This window comes from Lepisma saccharinum, chromosome 2, assembly GCF_977018435.1.
Source record: "Lepisma saccharinum chromosome 2, izLepSacc3.1, whole genome shotgun sequence".
Lineage (NCBI taxonomy): Eukaryota > Metazoa > Arthropoda > Insecta > Zygentoma > Lepismatidae > Lepisma > Lepisma saccharinum.
In genome coordinates, this window is record NC_139230.1 from 49,584,324 (window position 1) to 49,607,654 (window position 23,331).

General features: G+C 41.0%; 1 protein-coding gene across 1 annotated transcript in view; it reads left to right on the forward strand.

Annotated features, from left to right (window-relative positions):
• Window positions 1–8,059: 8,059 nt before the first annotated feature.
• LOC145984027 (DNA-directed RNA polymerase I subunit RPA1-like) overlaps window positions 8,060–23,331 on the forward strand; it is a 314,984-nt gene continuing 299,712 nt past the window's right edge. Inside the window, exons 1-3 of the mRNA XM_083117344.1 lie at window positions 8,060–8,165; window positions 11,045–11,241; window positions 12,668–12,844. Coding sequence (XP_082973470.1) covers window positions 11,058–11,241; window positions 12,668–12,844 — 361 coding nt within the window. The 5' untranslated portion in view covers window positions 8,060–8,165; window positions 11,045–11,057. The remainder of the gene's footprint in view (window positions 8,166–11,044; window positions 11,242–12,667; window positions 12,845–23,331) is intronic.

Genomic DNA, 23,331 nt, shown 5'->3' on the forward strand with positions numbered 1-23,331 from the left:
AGACTTTTCCGCTATTTACCACATCACTATATTTCTTTCCATTTACCACTTCACTTCCCTGATTATTTATGGGGTGCCATTTCAGTTCAATAGGATTGCACTTTCTTCTTTGGTTTATAATGTATTCAGTTATCACCGTACCTATTCGCGATTAAAATTACCACCTGAGCGCTAGTGTCGCTTCCAATATGGCCGCTCTAAGTAGGATAACTCTTTGTTTACATTCAGCAGTAGTACGAAACAGCAGCGTGTTGTCATGGCTGCTATGGAGGAGAAACGTTTAAATTACACGATATTTTTAAATACTGCGAATGCGATGTGAATTCCAGGAACTCTAACGAAGGTCAAGCTGTGATGAGAACGAAGCATTTAATTATTATAGGCAAAAATAACAGGGAAAACGCAGACGAAACTAATGTATACGCACTGGTTCTTCAAAGCAGTGCTGTATCATCTGCACCTCATATTGTAACTGGGATTCTCGGAAATTAGTTGAAAATAAAGAAATTTAAATTAACCTATACTTGAAAAGCTGGCAGGAGAAAATTGCGGACATATCGTTGCAGTTCTTTCTCGATAATATTCACGATTTCATGACCAGGCTATCCTCAATGAAAAAGGCCATCGTACTGAATGGAGCGGCAACATTAGCATTTCCATTTTCTTTTTCTGGTTACATTTGACATCAATTCATTCTCAAAGTATTTTCATCTTCTCTCTTAATCGACTTGCACCTGTTCCAAATTTCACACATACATCATACATGAATGCATTGGGTAAGACGCTTCATGACTTTTCGAAAAGAAAAAAGGTTTATTTATAAAGTACAATTTAAAACTTTACTTTCATGGCAATCTCTCGAAAAATAAAGTGAATAGACTCGTGCATTCTTCGTAATTTCCTTGCCCAATCACAGTGTTATTCCCCATGCCAATCTTCTGTCAATCAATTACGTTTCCCCTGATTTATTTACACATTTCATTTTGTTGATTCCACGGAGTGGAAATACATGAAGACTTTTCATTTGTTCTGACCAATAAAACGAATTAGAGCACAAAAAAAGTGAACAGTAGACCTTACTCTTTCGCATATTCCCTACGCTTTAAACGACTTCAACACAACGTATCCTACTTAGACTAGTTCCTGAAAGTCCCACCAGATGGCATATCGGTTAATTTTAATCGCGAATTGCTTTTGACACCTTTTGCTAAGGGACATAATCTTAAAACATTTTTGTGTAAGTAATCGCTACAACTTCACAGTATGTGTTACAGACGTAATATGCATGATGAAATCACGATAAGACAAAGACCGAGTCTGCTGCCTCGAGCATATTTTTTGAGGTTCCTGCAGAAAAAGAACGTGGCAGCAGACTTATACTACCTTACTCTATTTCTTACTCCATTTGTTCTTTACATTCTCATCTGTAAGGTAAGTGTTATAGACGCATTCTCCGAAATCTCATCTTTACATTGATGTAGGATACGCATCACAATTTTGCTTCATAATGGCTGTCACAATTCTTAAAGCTAACCCTTCCCATGGAAAATATAACGGCTCGGGATTGGAAAAAAACACGTGGTAGATTTGTTTGGAGACTTTACACTAATAATATGATTCATCTACACTTGTATCAATATACGCGGCGATTCGCGTACGAGCGCTCGTGGCGATAGGTTCACTAGCAAAAAGCGGTACATATCCGAAGGAGCAGCAATTCGCGAGTGATTGGATCAATTTCATCGACTTTATTGTCAACGTTAATTGCTTATAGTGTGTAGTGCACCGATTCAGTGTATTTTTTCCTTTGGTGTTCAAACTAGACAGCGCCCCATTAGATCACCGTGGCTTCCGGCGGGCAGCCGGTTCCCACCCAGGATGCCGAAATGTTGGACTCGAGGGAGAAGACGGCAGCGGAAGGATTAGTCAACCTGGCCACAACGGAGTTTACATTAATCCAACCTGATGATGACGTTTCCATGACCGACTCTGTACAACGCTCAGGTAAAAGGACACTGGACGAGGTGAGTGAAGCCGATCGCAATCAAGAGAAAATGTTTCGCCCCACTCAACTGGACCACCGACCCCCCACTCTTTGGTATTCGGCCGACACCACCGGCCCATTTGTGGTCCTCTTAGAAGGACAGAACCAAAACATCGGTAAACTTTCTAGTGGCAGCCTAGGTAATAAATTCCGGAAGGCCAACATTCCAGTGTGCCTAGTGGAACAATGTGGCAAAAACAGGGTACGGTCCACTTTCAAAACAGGAGAACAAGCAAACGCTTTCGTCAGGAACGGGACCTTTTTGGACTCCCTGGGGGTCCGAGCCAAAATACCACATAGCTTGATTCAACGGGAAGGGCTAGTGTATGGGATAGAATTTGACGTGACAGAACAGGACATCCTCGATGGCATCGATTCTCCCTTTCGGGTTACTTGCGCTAAACGCCTAAAGAAAAAAATCTGGCGAGAGGATGGCACTTTCCAACTCGTGGACACAAAGTTGATTTGCCTCACCTTCCACGGCAAACACCTGCCCGAAAAAAGTGCTGATAAATAAGGAAATCTTCACAGTCAAACCGCGAGTTCGATCGGATTTACAATGCTCTGGCTGTTTTCGATATAATCACTCCCAGGTTCAATGCCGGTCTAAACCACAATGTGCTAACTGTGGCCAAGAAAGACACGGGGAAGGATGCTCCAACCCCCATCACTGTAGCAATTGCAAGGGCCCCCATGGGGCACGTGACCGCCAATGCGATTTCTGGCAAAGAGAACAAACCATTCAAACTCGTATGGCGGAAGAAAATATTTCCTATTATGAAGCAAAGGCCAAACTTCTGGGCACCTTCCACCCACCCCTAACTCGGGAAGATATTTTGAATCCCATGCTAAACAAGCGTGACTTTCCCAAATTGTCTCCCACACCCACCTCGACCTTCTCGACCGGAACACGTCAACTCGGCGCTTGGGATAACCCCTTTCATACATTACAGAAGCATTTTGCTTCTGACCCTTCCGCCCCAAGTGGTCGACAGACCGCCACGCCGCAGGCAGTGGAGACAGTTCGTTCAAAAAACAAAATTCCTCCCCGCCGCTGGACTGGCAAGCATAATAATCCCGTGCTCCATTCCTCCTCGAAGGAACAACATGCAGATCTACAAGTCAAGGCATCCAGCACCAACGTTAAAAAAACAAGAACCATTTCTAGTTCATCGACATCGGAAGATGAATTTACCCCCTCTCCCCCCATCGGGCGTAACGCTCATCCGGCCCGGAGGCCCCCCCCGGACCCGGTATCATCGCCGCCTTCGGAACCACTGCAAGTTCACCATTCCGAACAACAAACGATCTACAAATCACTCTTGGACCTCATAACGACCTTATGGGCATCAGTGCTCCAAATATCAAATATACGCGAACAAAAGATTCTCATCCAGCAAATACAAGCACTCACGACCCAACTGTTATCAATCATAGCAGGCTGATTACCTATCCTTCGCCACCCAGGTGTTCCTAACAACTATAGCCTTACAACAAACTTTTACCTTCAACCCTTTTTCGATTTTCTTCTTTTTTTTCTTTTCTTTTTTCCTTTTTTTGTTTTCTTATCCTCTCGACAAAATGAATATATTACAACGGACGCTCGCCTATTCCGGCATAGACCGCCTCCATGAGTCTTTCTCTCTTGTTTATTTATCTTTTTCCCTCCCCCTCCATGTCATTTCCTGTTCTTATTCAATGGAACGTCCGCAGCTTTTCGGCCAGAAAATGCGAATTACAGAAACTTGTGGCGGATTATAAACCGCATCTCCTCAGTTTACAAGAGGTGAAAGGAACTCGATATGAGAACTACAGATTACCACATTTCATCTCTTATGGTCCCCCTTTCCCCGCAACACAACGAGGTGTTGCTATTTACGTACATGAAAATCTTCCACATTCCCCCCTCTCTCTCCCCTCCTCTCATCCTTTAATTCACCAGTATAACGTCGAAATTGTTGCTGTCCGCATTCATTTTCATCAACACCTATTCACACTCCTCTCCCTTTATATTCCTCCCCATCACTTTTCGCAGAACATCCCTTTATCCACCCTCAATGACCTTCTCGCCTTACTCCCAGGACCCTATCTCATAACCGGAGATTTCAATAGCCATCACCAGCTGTGGGGCAATGTCATGACCGATAGATTAGGTTACACCATTGAAAATTGGATCCTTGAGAACGACTTTATTATAATGAATGACGGTACCCCCACCCACTATCCACACAATGGTTCCCGTCCGACTGCAATCGATTTAACATTAGTGTCTCCAAACCTTTTTTTCTCATATCAACTGGACCAATGATTTTGACTTACGAGGGAGTGATCACACGCCGATATTTATTTGTTTACCCAATACCTTTTCGAAAACAGGCGTGACTGACATTCCTGTCCGTCGATGGACACGTGAGTCTATTAATTGGAATACCTTTCGCTCTTATTTTCTTAAATTATACTATACGGATGATATACCCTCCCACCGGACTATGACATATACCAAATTCCTCCACATGATTACGTTAGCTCTTGATCGGAGCGGTACGCGCCAAAAATTCTTTTCCAACGACCGATTTCCTAAGATTCATTGGTGGAACAATCAGTGTGCCGCCATAAAAAAAAAAAAAAAAACAAAAAAAAAAACAGCACTCACAAAACTTTATGCCAAACACCCCACGCCCGAAACATGGCTGGAGCTCCACAAACTTCAGACGCTCGCAAAAAATACATATACCAAAGCCAAACGACTGGCATGGAAACTTTTCTGTCAGTCCCTTGATGTGACTCTCCCCATCGGAGTCATTTGGCGCAAATTCAACTCTTTACGACACCCCCATGTTCCTCGCCCCCGACCGATTAATAATGCCTGGGAAGTTGAATTTATGGATCTCCTCACACCTCCTACGGTTACCCTACCTCCCCCATCCCTAGCCCAGACAAACATTTCATTCACAGCAGATTTCCCTGCTGTTACAATATCGGAACTTCAACATATCCTAGAGAATACCCCCTCTACTGCCCCAGGATATGATGGCATCACTTACGACACCCTCAAACACCTCCCAGAACAAGGACTTAATATCCTCACGGCAATCTTCAACTCTGTTTATCGTAGGGGTAAAATCCCGCGAGGTTGGACTCAACATGTTGTCATTCCAATATTAAAACCGACTAAACCAGCTACCCATGCCACGTCTTACCGCCCTATTGTTCTTATACCAGTAATGGCTAAATTATTCGAAAAAACTTTACAACACCGAATAACTTGGAATTTAGAGAAACGAAATTTTTTCCCTCCCTCTCAAATGGGATTCCGTACCGGGCTTGGCAGCCAAGACGCTATATGTACCCTTACAGTGGCACTTCAGAATAGCCAACTCTTGCGACAATATTGCTTTAGTTTATTCATAGATGTTGCTCACGCCTACGATTCGGTCCAAATTCCCATATTATACCAAATTCTTGCTAATCTCCACATTCATCCGGTGGTAGCTCACTTAATATGGCATTTATATCACGAACGAATATTGGTTTTTTGGTTCCCCCATAACGTTACGGGACCACGATTAATCCGGAGTGGTGTCCCCCAAGGCTCCCCACTCAGCCCAATTCTTTTCAATATATATACACAATACTTGCATGAAACACTAAATTCTAATCATCATATCCTTCAATATGCTGACGATTTTTGTTTTTACAATAGCACATCAGATGCCACTCGAGGCATCTTAGACCTACGCAAATTTATCATTCAATTACGTGATCAATTAGCGCTCCGCGGCTTATCATTTTCCCCGGAGAAATCACAGATTATTATTTTCAATCCGTATATGCTTACTCGCTATCCCAATACATTAACTCATTTACATCACATTCCGGTGGTCCAAACCTGTAAATACTTAGGTATTCATTTCGACCGTAAATTAACTTGGCAACCACATCTTACATATTTGCTCACAAGAGGGAAAAAATTGATCAACATTTTGAAAGGGCTTGCCACTACCAAATGGGGGGGCCACCCCTCCATTATGCTATTATTTTATAAGAATTGCTTTCGCTCACTTTTTGACTATTCGGCGCCCGTATTGGGAGGGATGCCTGATCGCTGGCTCCAAAAAATGGATATCTTACAACGTCAGGCACTCCGCCTTTGCCTCGGATTAATGGCATCTAGTCCCAATGTGAGCGTTTATGGAGAGAGTACTGAACCGCCTCTCTCCTTCCGATACCAATACTCTACCACGAAATACATATTGAAAACATGGGAACGACACCCTCACCCCTTCAATACCGTATTCGCTATTCAACGCCAACTGAATGCAACTCTAACTCTCGATCGCTCTCGCCCTCGGCTTTTCTTTTTATCTTGTTATAATATTGATCGCGACGCCTACCATCTCAGCTTTACATTTACATCCCCTTTGATATACACGTTACCAATACTCACCGCCCCTCTCCCTAATATTAACTTTACTGATTTCGGTCGACACGAATATTACAAAGAACTCTGGCCCGACCATACTTTTATCTACACAGACGGGTCCAAAGATGCCGACCGCGTTGGATGTGCCTTTTATGTCCCTCAATACAATGTTGTACGACAATTTTCCTTATCGTCAGAAGCGTCTATTTACTCGGCAGAGTGCTATGCCATTTATCAGGCCTTGATCCATGCTCGTGAAGCACAATACACGCAAACTTTAATTCTCACAGATGCCCTCAGCGTATTATTCACGATCGCTCGTTGTGGTAAGGATGCTTATCGGTTGCAACTCTTTCCCATCTTAATTTTACAAGAGTATTTTCACCTCCAAAACAAAGCCCAACGCGTACAGTTTACCTATGTCAAAGCACATAGCAATCTTAATCCTCATCAAGACCTTGTGGATCATTATGCCAAAACAGCTGTGGACGTTCCTTTCCCCTCTCCTATCCGACTTGCCTATACTGATCTTCTCCCACGGGTCAAAAAAAAATTCACTCTCAGTGGGAAAATTGGGTTCATGACGCAGTGGCAAAAACCACTACTTACAAATGGTTCTATGATAAACTCCCTATTCGACCCTGGTTTCATCATTTAAAAATGCCTCGTGAAGTGATCACCTGTATCCTACGCCTTAGAACGGGACACGTGACCACAAACGAGCATCTGGCACGAATTCATCAAACTCCTTCTCCCAATTGTACCTGCGGAGAACATAAACAAACCCCCACCCACTTATTTTTCCAATGCCCGCTATGGAACACACAACGTCAGGCACTCCTCCACAGACTCCTTCGACAAAAGGTTGCTTTTCCCTTCTCCTTGCCCACTCTACTTTCATCTCCTTCCCCCTCTACTATGTGGATTCTCTATGGATTTGCCCGACAGTGCGACCTTCGCTTTTGATTCCATCCCTCATCATTACTGTATTATAGTGACAGTGAAGTGAAGTGTAAATCATTATTGTGCTGTTTATATTAGTGCGCGAACTTCTAGCCTTCAATGTTCTCAGACCGTTGCCCAAGACTGCTACCATTCAAGCGGTGAGGGGCATGAAGAAGAAGAAGAAGAAGATCAATATACGCTGTATAAAACACACCTTATTACAAGCTTCGTTGACCCTGTACATGTGCGGCTCAACCTTGTCGCACAACAGTTTTGCTACCTTGTGTTCTGACGTCAGAGGATCAATGCCTACGAGGTTAGGTTAGGCCTGTTAGGTTAGGTTCCATTAGCATAAATACAATGAAAAAATATTATTTAGGATAAGAGAACTAAACATAGATAAATATTATCGTGATTACTGATTAGGCATATTAGGTTCAGGACTCTTAGCATAAGTAATATATTGTTTGGTTAAGAACCAAGAGTTTCAATGTATTTAATGCTTATTTATGCTAAGAGCTCCAAATCCAACATGCTTAATCTAACAAAACGAAAACCCTATGACGTTAGAAGACAAAGGTAGTAACTATAGTGTGCGATAAGTAAGACCAAAAACAAAACACGAATTTCGTAATTCATTTGTTTCTGCATCATGTCTGAACCGGTCCGAAACACATGTATGTGCTGTCCATCCTTGAAGGAGTCGTGATAAATGATTCAGTATTGTCCTATTTCAAAAACAGTTTGTAAATGGTAAGGAAAGTTTTATTGTTAATTTTCGGCATGTTACGATGCTAACAATATTTATAAAGTAAGGTTTATATGAAATCCTTCTGCATTGACAGTATGCTGAATAGAAAATGTGGATCATCTGGTGTACTTCCCCGAAATTTGTTTTAATATTCTTTTTGTTGAAAGATGTCTGTATTTTGGGTATGACTTAAGATGACCGGACCCCTCTCCGATTTTCTTCATATACTTACTAATTGAGGCCTGCTAATGACGAATCTGAAGTTAAAATTTATCGGAAACTTCTAGAAATTTCAAAATAATTGCGAACCATTGACGTGTGTTTAGGTTAGTTTCGGTTAGGTTAGGCAAACATAGTTAAAATTTGGTGTGGTAGTATCAGGATCTAGAAATTGGGGTAGAGTCTAGTTTACGTCCTTCTTGGCCGTTTACAAAACCGTGCTAGCAGACAGCCGGCGTTCCGGCATCCCTACGGTGAGTAAGTTTTTCTTTTTACACTTTCTGTCACTAACCATTGACGGGAACAAGGTATGCCTACGAGGTTAGGTTCAACCTGTTAGGTTAGGTTCCATTAGCACTCATTTCGGTACTTGTTTACTATCCTTCGGACACATCTATTTATTTTTACAGAAGAAACTACTTACCGTAATAAGTTCCTGTGGCATTGTCGAACATCGGGAAGGTGTTTTGTGTGATGTGGGAATGTTTCATAGCTGAAATTCATGTTGTTTGTTGAAAATTAATTCTCCCACAAACCATTGGCGCGTGGATAGGTTAGTTCTGTTAGGTTAGTAATCATAGTTAAAATTTGGTGTCGTGTTAGTATCAGGATATAGAAATTGGAAATAATTGCGAACCATTGGCTCGTGGTAAGGTTAATTCGTCGTTTCCTAACCTAACAGAACTAACCTAACCACGTGCCAATGGTTCGCGGGGCTAGCGCCAATGGTTCCCAATTATTTCCAATTTCTAGACCTGATACTAACATGACACCAAATTTGAACTATGTTTCCTAACCTAACAGAACTAACCTATCCACGCGCCAATGGTTCGTGGGGTTAGCCATTCTCCGTCGGAGAATTAATTTTCAACGAACAACATGAATTTCAGCTATGAAACATTCCCACATCACACAAAACACCTTCCCGATGTTCGACAATGCTACAGGAACTAATTACGGTAAGTAGTTTCTTCTGTAAAAGTAAATAAATGTGTCCGAAGGATAGTAAATTAGTACCACTGTGCATAAAGTGGACTTAAAACACCAACTCAATCAATCAACCAATTGTGTACAATGACAAAACTTATATGGGAGTAAACAACAACTCAACAAGTTTACATAGTGTACCTTATGAATGTTCAATGTGAGCACCTTTAGTGACACGACATCCATCCATCTGGTAGTGCAATTCTTCCCAGACATGGGTCAGCATGTCTGGAGTAATAGATTGAACAGCTGCAACTATCCTGTGTCTCAAGTCTGGCAGGTAGCGGTGGTACGTTTCACATAGCCCCACAAGAAGTAGTCTGAAGGTATGATGTCAGATCGAAACCCCACAAATCAACAAATTCAATTACGCAAAAGGACTTCTGCACAGAAGTCGCCATCTTGTAATGCACCTACGATGCTGTAACTGATGGGAAACAAATGATAAGTGCTCAGGATAGCAAATTTTCACAACCGTTCTTATCATACATGTAGGATGTAGACATTCACTTTAGTCTGTTGCAATATACCAACTACTTGAAACCCTGCTAATCATTTGGGGCAAACTGTATAAAATGTGAATACAAAAGCTCCGCCAAAGTAGAAATATTTCAAGTTGTTTGAAATGTTTGTCGTCTTGTTAGGTTAACCTGACCTTAGTATTTTGAAAATACTATTTTCCTTGTTGACCTGACCTGTCCAAGAATCTTTCTTTTATTACACACAAATTATTGCATATTGCTAGTATTCAGAAGCACACACGTACTACACACATTTCAAACCACTTACTTGGCTAATTCACCATTGAGCACAAATCGTATCGAAAGGCCCTACATCTTATCCGACTGAAACATCACCTGAGGAGTGCAGCCAAATGGCTGTATATTACAATTTACCTCACGATATTCCATCATATAACAGTGAAATGTAGCATTTACCTGAAGTTGGCATTTTTTGAAAACTCGACCGACCTAAAAAAAGAAAACTTTGAAACTGAACTTTTCTATTTTAAAACTTTTGGGAAGAGAAATTAGCTAGTCTCGCGTTTTTCGAAAAAAAAAAATAGTTTATTGAAACTTCTGTTGGTTTGAAACTGTTTAGTTTTTTGTACTTCCATTTTTTGTTTTAAAAAAAAAAGTTTCTTCAATTTTGATTTTTCTAAAGAAAAGTGGCCATCCCTAGTAGAGATAGCATTGTCACCTTGTAATGAATGGGTCCCTGGATTCAATACCCGATGGATGCACATAATGGTTCTGATCCACTTTAAACTATAGGTTTTTCTTTCATTTAAAATAATTTGCATGTCATTGTGACTAAATAAACGTGAGATATTAAACTTTGAAATCGGGATGATCATTTAGAATAGCCCTGTAAATATTCTAACTAGCTAACTATACCAGTGAGAGATTTACCATTGTTTCAAATTTGTACTTGAATTTTGCTGGTTTGCAAGTTGTAGTATGTAGTTTCACCCTATGACAGAGTTAATTCTGGGATATAGCTATTTCCTCTGTTGAAAATATATACGTAGAACAGTAGTATGAACCAAATAAGGTGATTATTGTTTTCTTTCTTTGATCTGATAAATTTTAAGCAAAGAATTTGGCTTTCTGTTTTGTTATGTCTAACAGTATTTTTATGGTGGAACATAAAACTGAACATGTTTTTTTTTCAGGTTCTAATTCAAGATGACCTCCAAAAATCGTAATTCCAGATTTTTCAAAATAAAACATGCTGTGCCCGATTCTGTGACATTTGGTTTGTACAGTTCTGAACAGATAAGAAAATTGAGTGCAGTCAAGATTGTAACACCGGTAACCCTCGATATATTGGGAAATCCTGTGCCTGGTGGATTATACGATTCTTTATTAGGTATGTGGGTCAACATTAAAAAATAATCACTAAACTAATTGCTCAAATATAGTTCCATTTCAAAAATGGAAATTAGGAACTTTAATTAGAAATGAAAATAATTTGGTGAATTTTGTAACAGTGTCTATGATGGAGTGATTAGCCAAGCTAGTGGTCTTAAGTGTGAATTGTTGTAAGCCATGAAAGTTTTTCATTGTGTTTGTCCCATCATTTATATTGCCTCCCCGATGGCACAGTGGTAGCATCCTTGCCTTGTAATCAAGGGGTCCCAGGTTTGATACCCAGTGGAGGCACATAGTGGTTCAGATTAGGGATGGCCAAACGGATCCGGATCCGAAAAATTCGGATTCGGAGCCATTTGGATCCGGATCCGGGTCTGAAAGTTTTGGATCCGGATCCGGGTCTGAAAGTTTTGGATCCGGATCCGGGTCTGAAAGTTTCGGATCTGGATCCGGGTCCGAAAGTTTCGTATCGCAATCCCATTATAATATTACAACACCTTAAAAGGTATTATGATCTTCGATTACAAAGAAATTTTTCATTAGTTAGTCCTACAAGAATTTTTTTCAAGTGTTGTTCCTAAAATACTTTGCTACGCATCGGCTAACACACTCGTGCACAAAGATAATCTTACTTGTTTAATATAAAATGTCAGAGGTGATTTTGTAAATGCCATTGAAACGAATATGTATTCATTCGAATGTATTGGAAATGAAAACACACATAAATGTGAGACATTCCATTCCAGGATGAAACCTTTAACACATATAACAAGATAGAAATGTTATACAAAAATTATACAATTGTTCTACAGTTACAGTTTTAAAAATTAAAATAAAACATTATAATATATGCAGTGTTATATAATTACAAAGTGTAAGACTAACAAGGGAGGTTATCTCAGTGTCCCCCTCCGATTTCCATGAAACTTGGCAGGCGTATAGGGGGGCCTCTATACACCTGCCAAGTTTCATGGAAATCTGAGGGGGAGACTTAGACCTCCCTTGTAAGTGTATTAATTAATTACAAATCGTGCACGCGTGCACACACACTATATATATATGTGTATGTATGTATATTATACATATATGTACGTATATTAGCTGGTAACAATATGTTATAAGCACATTCTTACTTTCCAAAGAAGCACATGTGGGATGGCAAAACGGATCCGGATCCGAAAAATTTTAGGATCCGGATCCTTAGAATCTGGAACCAACCGGATCCGGATTTCGGATCTGCCATTATCCGGATCTGGCCATCCCTAGTTCAGATCCCACTTTAAACTGTAGGTCCAATCCCGATTAGCCTTAGTGTGCACAAAGTGGACTTAAAACACCAAATCAAACGATCATTTATATCATTGTGATTAATATTTGAGAGTATAATGTATGTATTTATTGTTGTGATTTCTCTTTCCCCACAGGTCCAACCAAAGACAAAGATGATGTTTGCAAGACATGCTATGAGAATTATTTCCAATGTCCAGGTCACATGGGTCACATAGAACTTCCTTTGTCCACAATTAATCCTCTATTTCATAAAACGATATTCCAAATTCTTAGGATAACATGTTTCAACTGTTTCAATCTAAGAATTCCAGGTAAGGTGTGATTTTAATTTCATTGATATCTACTCTCAGTTGATTAGAGCAAATTGTAGATTTGTGTGTGCACTACATATAGAACTGTGCCATGAAGGCACATTTAGGGAATAGGGTGGTAGGGTCCCACCCATTCTTGATCTCTGCCATTTTGGAGGTGATGTGATCAGCACCATACTCTGGCTGCCTTTACCCCCTCCACCCAGGGTTGCCCCGAGGTACCCATTGATTTGAGGCTGGGTGAGCCACAGCCACTTTATATGGGGACAAGGCTGGAATAATTCTGACCTTAAATAATTGAACCTTGGTCTCCTGCATCTACCAAGTAGACCATGAAGGCTCCATGCACAATGTACGTGATGTTAAATCACTTCTGATGTACTGAGTAAAGTCATTTAAGTTCTGATCCAGGGTGTTGACAGACCTGGAAAACCTGGAAAAGTCAGGGAATTGAAGAGGTCAAAAGAAGTCAGGGAATTTTGTTTTGATTGACAAATGCTTTTTTGTTGAACTGTAGATACAATGTGATGCAATGATCCTGCCAGACATTTGATTTTGAAGAAGTCTTAATAAGCGCTGCGCTTAAACAGGAAATCATCTTGCCAGCCTTTGGCATAAACGTTTAGGTTTCTATTATGCATTGGACACAACCACGGTGCCAGAAACAAGTGATGCAAGGGGAGGAGAAATTTCCAGTGAGGCAGACACATTTGATGAACCTCTAAATGTCACATTTAAAATGTATTGACATATTTTTCTTCTTGTCTATGGGAGCTATAAGGGGTTGGACCTGTCGATCAGAAGGGTGCACCCACTCTGGCACCGTCTGACAGATGTCCAACACCATAGTACAGCATCGTGTGGATGTTCTGAAGGAACATTGAAACAAATGAGGGGTTTTATCCAACCTGAATTTTTTATCATATGCCATGGAATGACATTTGATCCACCGAATATTTAGGCTCCATTGATGAATGTGATTTTTATCAGATAAATCTGACTAATGAAAAGATTCTCTTGGGCTATTGCCAGGTGAGTTGTGGAAAAGATTTTGAAAGCTTGGAATCTTTTCCACAACTCACCTGGCCGATAGCCTGAGAGAATCATTTCATCATTCGCCACCAGCAAACCTTCTAGACTTACTTGATTCTGACTAATATAGAATTGCGACAAAATGTCTTACTGCAGCATAAAAACGCATGCATGGCACTCTTATGCATCCAATTTTTTTGTCTGATGTAATACGACATTTTGTCGGACAAATTTTCAGGCTCTCAATTCTAAAAACATATCATTTTCATCAGTAATCAATGTTCCTCTGCCAGCTCTACTGAATTTTCACTTTTCGTCTACTGTTATTGAATTTCACAGGCTGAAGCTTTATCCGAGGATGGTCCAGAACGTACATTCGAATTAGCCACAAATTAAAACACAAAAGTCTGTAATCATTGACATTTTATTGTCTTAATTACACTGACCCATACCTTACTTTTCAACATATTCACCACTGTTCTTCAGGTATTTGTTGTAGTGTGGCACTAAATTTTGTTGCCCATGTCATGTGTCCCCCCCCCAAAATCGGAAAAATCTGTACAGCAGTGTTACTGTCAAATCATATGTCCTACCAGAAACTGCTTCAGCTGAAGGAAGAGATGAAAGTCATAGCACGTTACTTGGGGGCTCGCACTTTAAGTGATGCAGAAGACCCCACTTGCGGTCAGGTGTGTGGGGTCGCGCATGATGGGACTGCCTTCTATGAATTGTCTGCACCATAGTCTGACCATACTGTCACTTATGGCATCTAGTCGTTACACCTCTCACAAGTTCCGGTGGATCTCTGCCGGCATCTGCTTTTGAGCGTACAAGAATCTGATTGCAGCACGCAGTCAGTATATGAGAACTGTGATCTTTCTCATAGAGTTGAGCCAAGCTAACTCCTGCTGGCCCCTGTGGGAGAGTGGTGAACACATCGTGCTTCAACACCAGGTGTCCCAGGTTCGAATCTTGTCCTGGGCATGGATGTTTGTGAGTGTCCATCAATTTCATCATGTCACCACTCATCCCCATCTTCGCAAATTAGCCAAAAGTGGCACAAAAAGCAAAGTAAAATAAAGCAAATCAATCAATCAATCAACCAAGCTAATTACCGGCGGCGGATCTGTCTTTATGGCAGTGCCCCGCTGTTGTTACTTTTACCTACGAAGAAACTTGCGGTCAAACAGCCAATTAGGTCTACCGCTGTCCCCCCTCTTTGAGCAACAGTCTGCAACATTAGAATCCCTTCTCCCTGCAGTAGCCAGTAGGGAACAAGATTTCGCCAGAATAACCGTTCTCTGCTGTGAATACAGCCAGGAGATAGTTTGACCCTGGTATAACACTGTTCTCAAATTGACTCCCTTCACAACAATGCGACTGCACCACATTACAGATACATACCACCTCTTCCTATCTGTATGTGTGTGTCATGCTCCAACCACTAGCGCAGCGTTCCAACTATATCTGAACTTACTTTCTGGATGTGCCTCGTATATATACTTACTGATGCTGTTATTAGCAGCATGTTCCTATCTTATCCTGTATGATTAGCAAAATCAGATACCTGTGCAGTGCAGTAGATTCCCCTACTATAAGTTACCTGTGTTAAGTTTTTAATATTATATAGGCACATGTAAAAAAAAAAGGGCTGATAATTTTTTACGTAGGGTTGGCAACACTGATGAAGTTGAGCATGCGCAGGAGCATGCCCTAGTATTCTGTGCTTGCAACAGAGATAGAATTGTCAGAGTGGGGTTGCATACTTGCGAGTAGCAGTAAGATGAGATGGCTGCCGTAATACAAAATCCCGCCAAATGTGAAGTGAGATCTGTCATACGATTTCTGAATGCCAAAGGACAGAATGCAGCTGACATCTGTTGGGAATTGTGTGCCATTTATGGACCAATAGTGATGAGTGAAGGGAAGGTCAGGCAATGGTGCAGAGAGTTTTGGGAAGGACGTTCAATGTCCATGACGATGAGCATAGCGGAAGGCCTAGTGTTCAGACGGACGATCTGGTGGAACATGTTCCAATCGCCGGTTGACAACATCTGAACTCGCCAAAGATTCCAGAAGTGTCTGCGAAAACAGTGCATCGAATTGTGACTGACAACCTGGGGTATCACAAACTGTGTGCGAGGTGGACACCAAAAATGCTGACAGACGATCACAAAGCTCAAAGGACAGCTGCACATAATTTTTTGGCCCACTGGGAGGAGGATGGGGATGACCTCTTTTCGCACATAAAGACGGATGATGAAATGTGGATATCGTACACCACTGGGGAGTCAAAGCAGCAGTCAATGCAATGGCAGCACTCTGGTTCTCCTAAAGCAAATAAATTCAAACAAACACCATCAGTTCACAAAATCATGGCAACCGTGTTTTGGGACCAAAAGGGTGTGATTTTTGTGGAATTCTTGGAACCAGGATGAACAATTATAGCAGAGGTGTATTGCGAAACACTGAATAATCTGCGACGCGCCATCCAAATTCAGGGGAGAGGAATGCTACGCTCTAAAATTTTTCTGATCCATGACAACGCCTGGCCACACTCAGCTGCTGTTGAGACAATTGAAAGATTTCGATGGAAACTATTCAATCATCCCCCTTACAAACTCGACCTTGCCCCCAGTGATTTCTTTCTTTTTCTTCACCTGAAAAAGTGGCTTGCATCGAAGCGTTTCAATGACAGTGACGTGCAGAATTTTACGCAGAGGGTATACGGAAGCTTGTGCCACGGTATCAGACATGTCTTGTCGGTTAATGGTGACCCCATCGAAAAATAGCCAAGGTATGCACTTGTTTATCAATCACAAGAAATTTCTTCTCCTTTCATTTTTTTGTTTTTGAAAAAATATTGGCCCTTCTTTTTTTGACATGGGCCTCGTATATGTATGTATATATATAACAGTTCTAACCTAATTTATATCCTCACGTGCAACATCTGTGGTGGGAGCTTCTACCTGGGGGAAACATCCACAGCCCTGAACCTCCGCATCAACAACCACCGCTCCTCTACCCAAAACCTGGACTTTGCTGTTGCCATTCACACCAGTCACCACAATATTCCTTTTAATGACTGCTTCTAGGTAGCGATCGTCCACTCCTTGCTCCAATCCACCAACAACTCAATACGTAGAAGATGGGAGAGAGCTTACATATCGACCATGAATGCAACCACACCTCCAGGCCTGAACAAGGCCACCCAGTAACGCCCCTCATCCCCTATCCTCACCCTCACCACCACCTTTTCCCAACCAACCCCCCCCCCCCCACCACCACCACTCACAGTTTTCGACAAGCCTGACGAAAGAACCATTTTTTTTGTGGTACTGTCAACACCTTTTTTTTTCCTTTGGGACCTGGCAACACTGCAGGTCATGCTTACTCTTCCCTCTGGTCACTTAGTTATACAACATCTCTCTACTCCTGAAGATGTGACATACCATCACGAAAATTTGAATTTTTTCTTTGTCCGGTGAGTGTTTCCTCTCCCCCTCTTTCATTTTTTATATATATATATATATATATATATATATATATATATACAGGGTGTTGCAAAATACCTGTTACAACGCTTGGGAGGTGATTCTACAAGTAAAAACAAGAAAAAAATGTCATGTGAAAAAATGTCGAAATCGGCACCGTTTTCGAGTGACAGGCGTGCGAAAATCGCCTCACACCATGTGTAAAGTACAATAACTCAAGAAGGAAGAAATATATCAATGTCGGAATAAAATAATACAAACAAAATCGTACCTGGTGAATACAATGGTGCAGCAATTGAGGCCCAGTGTAAATTGCGCAAGGTGACTCTCAAAGAAAGTGGGGAATCCCGATGGAAAATATAGGAAATTTACTACTATCTTCTACATAATGTTGAGATCGGAATGTAGCCAGTAAAAAATGGCGACGTATGTCCACATGTCCCACTACTGCTGGGACACCGTCCCACACCCGGGAAATAGGAAAATAACTGCAAATCTCCTGTTGTACACGGTTCACATTGCGGTTCGAAGAAGAGAAACCAATTTGTCGCATGTCTCACTACTGCTGGGACACCATCCCAAATGGAAAAAAATACTGGAAAATCATAAAAAAAAGTTTTCAATCCCTTAATGTTGACACACTACTTTGCAGTACGAAAAACAAAAGTTAAACAATGGCCACATGTCGTTAGGCTGTACATATACTACAAGAGAGCTCCCCAAAGAAAGTGGGTAATCCTCGAAGGAATGAAGACGGAGAATGGCGAGAAAACGCACACAATGGCATGTAACATTTCCAGGCACAGCACATCTGGAAGGGATTCCACTGAGAAGCGCACAACCTCCGCACATGCAGATCGACGGTATGAAGTACAGCGATATCCAGCATCTTCACTCGTACCTTTCACTAAAGGACACTATGTGGTGCTGATAGGGGCTCACACAAACACCGGTATACTCAGAGACGTTGTTGAAAATGTCCGCCATTGACTTCAAGACAAAGATGGCATCGGCGAAGCACTGATTGTCTGGTACGTGCAAATACCTCTGGCATGTCACCAATTGTCCCAGCAGCGGCACTAACACGAGCAACGAGATCCTCAGCACTTTCCACAGGGGTTTCATACACGAGCCTTTTCATTTCTCCCCACACAAAGAAATCCAGTGGTGTGAGGTCGGGGGAACGAGGTGGCCACGGTAAAGGTCCACCCCTGCCAATCCAACGATCGCCGAAAATATCGTTGAGTAAGGCTCTGGCTCCCCGGTCGAAATGTGCGGGGGCGCCGTCGTGTTGAAACCAGATACGTTGTCTACCTGCCAGTGGCACGTTTTCCAAAAGTTCAGGTAATACGTCATGTAGAAACACCCGATAATTCCCACCACACAAAGTAGATGGCAAAATGTACGGGCCTATCAAGTGGTCACCTACTACGCCACACCACACATTCACTGCGAACCTATGTTGATGATGGCGCACAATGATTGCATGCGGATTGTCCATATCCCAGACGTGGCTGTTGTGGCTATTGAACATGCCGTCCCTGGTGAACATTGCCTCATCGGTCCACAAAACTATTGTTGGGAACTCTGGAATGGAAAGAGTTTGTTGCACGTACCATTGGCAGAAATCCATGCGTAGGGGAAAGTCCGTGGGCAGTATGTGGTGCACCTTATGCAATTTGTATGGGTGCAATCCCTCCTCTCGAAGAACGCGGAACACATTGCTATGGTGGGTTTGTTGAGTACGAGCAATGACACGTGTGCTGGTGTCAGGACGGTCTCGTATCGCGTCCAACACGTCCTCTTCAAATTGCACAGTGCGCACAGTGCGGGGTCTTCCACAATCCCACCTACGGGGTAGTAGAGATCCAGTTTCACGCAGTCGAGCATCAAGTCTTTGAAAGAGTGCATGTGCTGGTAATCGCCTATTGGGAAAACGTTCGTGATACAAACGACGTGCTTCACGGCTGTTTCGGTTTGCCTCTCCATAAACGAGATGCATATCAGCAAGCTCGTGGGTAGAGTACTCCACCATTGTCTTGTTCGAGAACTGCCCAGAAACAGGGGCACTTTCCCTCCGAGTGATGGATCACAACTACCGTGATTAGCACCCACGTAATGTCACACAGGTGTCCACGCAGTTGTTGCAAACCGAGAAAGAACACGGGAATACGTACTCTACGTACAGTATTCCTTAGCGCAATTCAACCATACACACATGCCAGACTAAACTCCACGCTGCGAGACGCAGAACAAGACAGGAAAAACAACGGTCGACTACAGTCTCTACGTAGTATCCACCAACACTAATACGTAACAGGTGACCTACACTCACAGCGCCTCTAGTGGAGCTTTCTGTACCAATTAGCTGAAATCAATCTGAGCGTAATTTGACGGCATAGCGTCATTTGACGGCATAGCGTCATTTTCGAGTGAATTTCCTATTTCCCGAGTGTGGGACGGTGTCCCAGCAGTAGTGGGACATGTGGACATACGTCGTCATTTTTTACTGCCTACATTCCGATCTCAACATTATGTAGAAAATAGTAGTAAATTTCCTATATTTTCCATCGGGATTCCCCACTTTCTTTGAGAGTCACCTTGCGCAATTTACACTGGGCCTCAATTGCTGCACCATTGTATTCGTCAGGCACGATTTTGTTTGTATTCTTTTATTCCGACATTGATATCTTTCTTCCTTCTTGAGTTATTGTACTTTACGCATGGTGTGAGGCGATTTTCGCATGCCTGTCACTCGCAAACGGTGCCGATTTCGACATTTTTTCACATGACATTTTTTCCTCGTTTTTACTTGTCGAACCACCTCCCAAGCGTTGTAACAGGTATTTTGCAACACCCTGTATATATATATAGGATAAAAAGGAAGGAGGGCCACAAGGGCTAAATAAAAAGTGAAGGGGGAGGGGAGGCTTGCAGGCCCACCACCTCTTATTTTTTAGATTTTTCAACTGCTTGAAAATACATTACAATGTTTCCTAGGGTGTTGAAAATACGTTACAACGTTTCCTAGAGTGTTCCCAATATTTCTGTATTAATTTTTTTTCTTCATAAAAACATAAATTTAATGTAATTAGGAGGCATAATGCAGTTCTTCTTAAAGGTTTGCATAACCACTTCTTATAGATGCAAAATAATCTAACACAGTTATTATTAGTGGTTTTTATTTTATTTTATCTGCAATGTTTCATTCTGGTTTCCCGGAACTTTTTCAAGCTACACTAAGATATACATACAATAACACAACCTCACATGGCTAGTCACTCTACACTTCTAAGGAATGAATAACTGTGTCCTTATTTCCTCCTAGGTAAACTGCTTTTTCCTTGCAGGTGTTATAGCTGGCTGTTTCTCCCCCTTCCCTTTCTCCTTTAACTCATCTGGCAAGTTGGAATCTTCCATTTTTGTGCAGAAAATTGAAGGTGGCTCAGGAAACTTAACCAACTTACTTTCCACATGCTTTTTTATCAGTTCCACCAATTTCATTCCAAATTCCCCTTCGTTTTTGTTTATTTTCTCTCCCCTGTTTATGCACATGTGCTTTATTTCTGCCACTTTTCTCTCTATTTTGTTTTCCCTCTTTTCCTTCATTTGTACCTTCTTAATCTTGTGGCCATATGTCAACATATGGCACATCTTACCATGAAATGGACTTAAAACAAGCTTTTACATGTTTGAGTCTCAATTTAAATGTTGATGTCATAAATATGAAACAAATGTTAATAATCAAAATATTTGCTATTTCGGGACAATTAAAAATCTTTACTGTTCACAACACATGTGCAAAAGTATACGTATTATGTAAATTTGCGTATACCTGTTTAACAGAGCTTTTTGATGGAAGCGACAGGTGCTCTTGGAAACCAACCCTTTTAAGTAAATGCAACCTTTAGAACTGAAGCAACATAAGCTGCAAGTGTTGCTTGTCACTTGGCCTGTACAGTTTTCTCAGTGAACTTTTAGACTGAAGCAACAAGTAAAATATGTCACTTGGAAGCAGACCCTCAGTAATCCATTCAACCTTTTGAACTGAAGTGTGACACTGAGCTAAACATGTCACTTGCATGTTGCTCAGACTATACTGTTTTCTCAATGGTCACATCGTGCAGCTTCGGTCTGTTATTCTTGCATGTGCTGTGAACGTTTTGCTTTATACCGAAGAAGACTGTGTCACTTGTCATCTATGACTTCAGTCTGAAAGCTCCTTTTTGTCATTTGCAGCCAGTTTTATTTGCTGCTGCTTCAGTTTTAGTGCTAGTGTATTTCAACAGTCAGAACTGAATAAACATCCATTGCACCCAGGGGCTGACAACTAATTTAAATATAATTTTATATTTGACTGCAAGTCTATACATAATTGAACTATGATTGTATCATAGTTGATATATTAATATTAATTAAGGGTGCATATTAATTTCCATATAAATTTTAAAGATCAGAAAAGTATTTGAGTGTAATTTTTGGGTTCAGGGCATAGACTTGTAAGAAATAAATTTACTGGATTGTGTTCTCACAAAGTTTGAGAAGCACTGCAACAAGCAACCAAAATACATCACTAGTTTCTCCATGACCAGGTTTATCGGCCATTTAATCAAATTATACATGATGAACTGGAAAGCCAGAATACAAATATATTTTACTGAACACTAAATTTAATGTAAAGAGATATGATACTAGATTTTCAAAAGGTAGAGCAGTATTTTCTTTTTGCTTCATGTACATGTTCGTATAACAATTCAAACATTGAAAAAATCATATCACGCTATTAGGTTCTAATAAAAACACATACAAAACTATTCTAGTTATGTGAATATGTTTATACTACATAGGTATATCTAATAAGTCTACCGAAATATGAAGATAACACTCGGATAGAACCGCCCATTCAAAAAAGCCAGCTTTTTTTAAAACACTGTGTATGCCTAGCTATAAATTTCATATGGTAATTTATATTTTATATTTAGAAATGAGTGTCTTTTTTACAGTAATACAGAGATAAACGAAAACCATGAAACAGAAAAGATATTGCCAACTCCTGTATTAATTGATTTGATACACTTTTGTGAAAAAAGCCCAATCAAAAGCCATTTTTTGGCGATCACTTCCAACTCTACATATGTGGTTGTAAATTTTATATATAATGTTTTTTTTTTCTGTGCTAGTTCTTATTGTAATTGATTAGCTGATACTGCACATTCATTATATCATTGATGACTTCAGCACTTTATTCATCAATGGCTCCTTCACAGTCCACCATGCGTAGGTGCTGATGAATGTGATTGTAAGAATTGTGGGTAATTGTTGTCTACTATAATGGCATCTGACATGTGAATGCTCTAGGTTGTGAGATTTTATGACTTTTGCATGCAGGATATGCATGTTCTATCATGCTTTGTTTCGTCCATCTTCATTGTCACTATTAGCTTTTTAAAAAAAAAGGCTGTCAAGGAGTGGCCTTGTACCTAAATACAACAACACATTTTGTTTTCAATCTATCATGAATTTCTTCAGTTTTGATCTATTTCTGTTACCAGAGTTAACAATAACTTGAGGAGGAGGTAGGCAAGCAATGGAAGAGACATATGTGATGTAAATATTGCTTCCAAGGAGTGGTCATTTCCTCTGCAGGGTGATAAACCCCCTACACTTGAAAATGGAGTCATGTAGTAGAAGCAGCTATGGCCAACACCTGCTGTGGTATGAGAAACCAGATGTCTTAACTTTTGCCATTATTTTGAAATGAGACCTGGATAAAAAAAAAAGAACATCAGTGATGCTTTGGACGATGGTGTCATAGTGATGCTTTCATCGCTGAAATGTGATGAAATTAAAAATGTGACCATGGTTCTTAACATATAGAATACCAAATGTAATCACTCCTTTGAAAACCCAATGTTACAGGTAGGGAGAGACATGGCAACTGCCGCCAGAGGATTGTTTCTC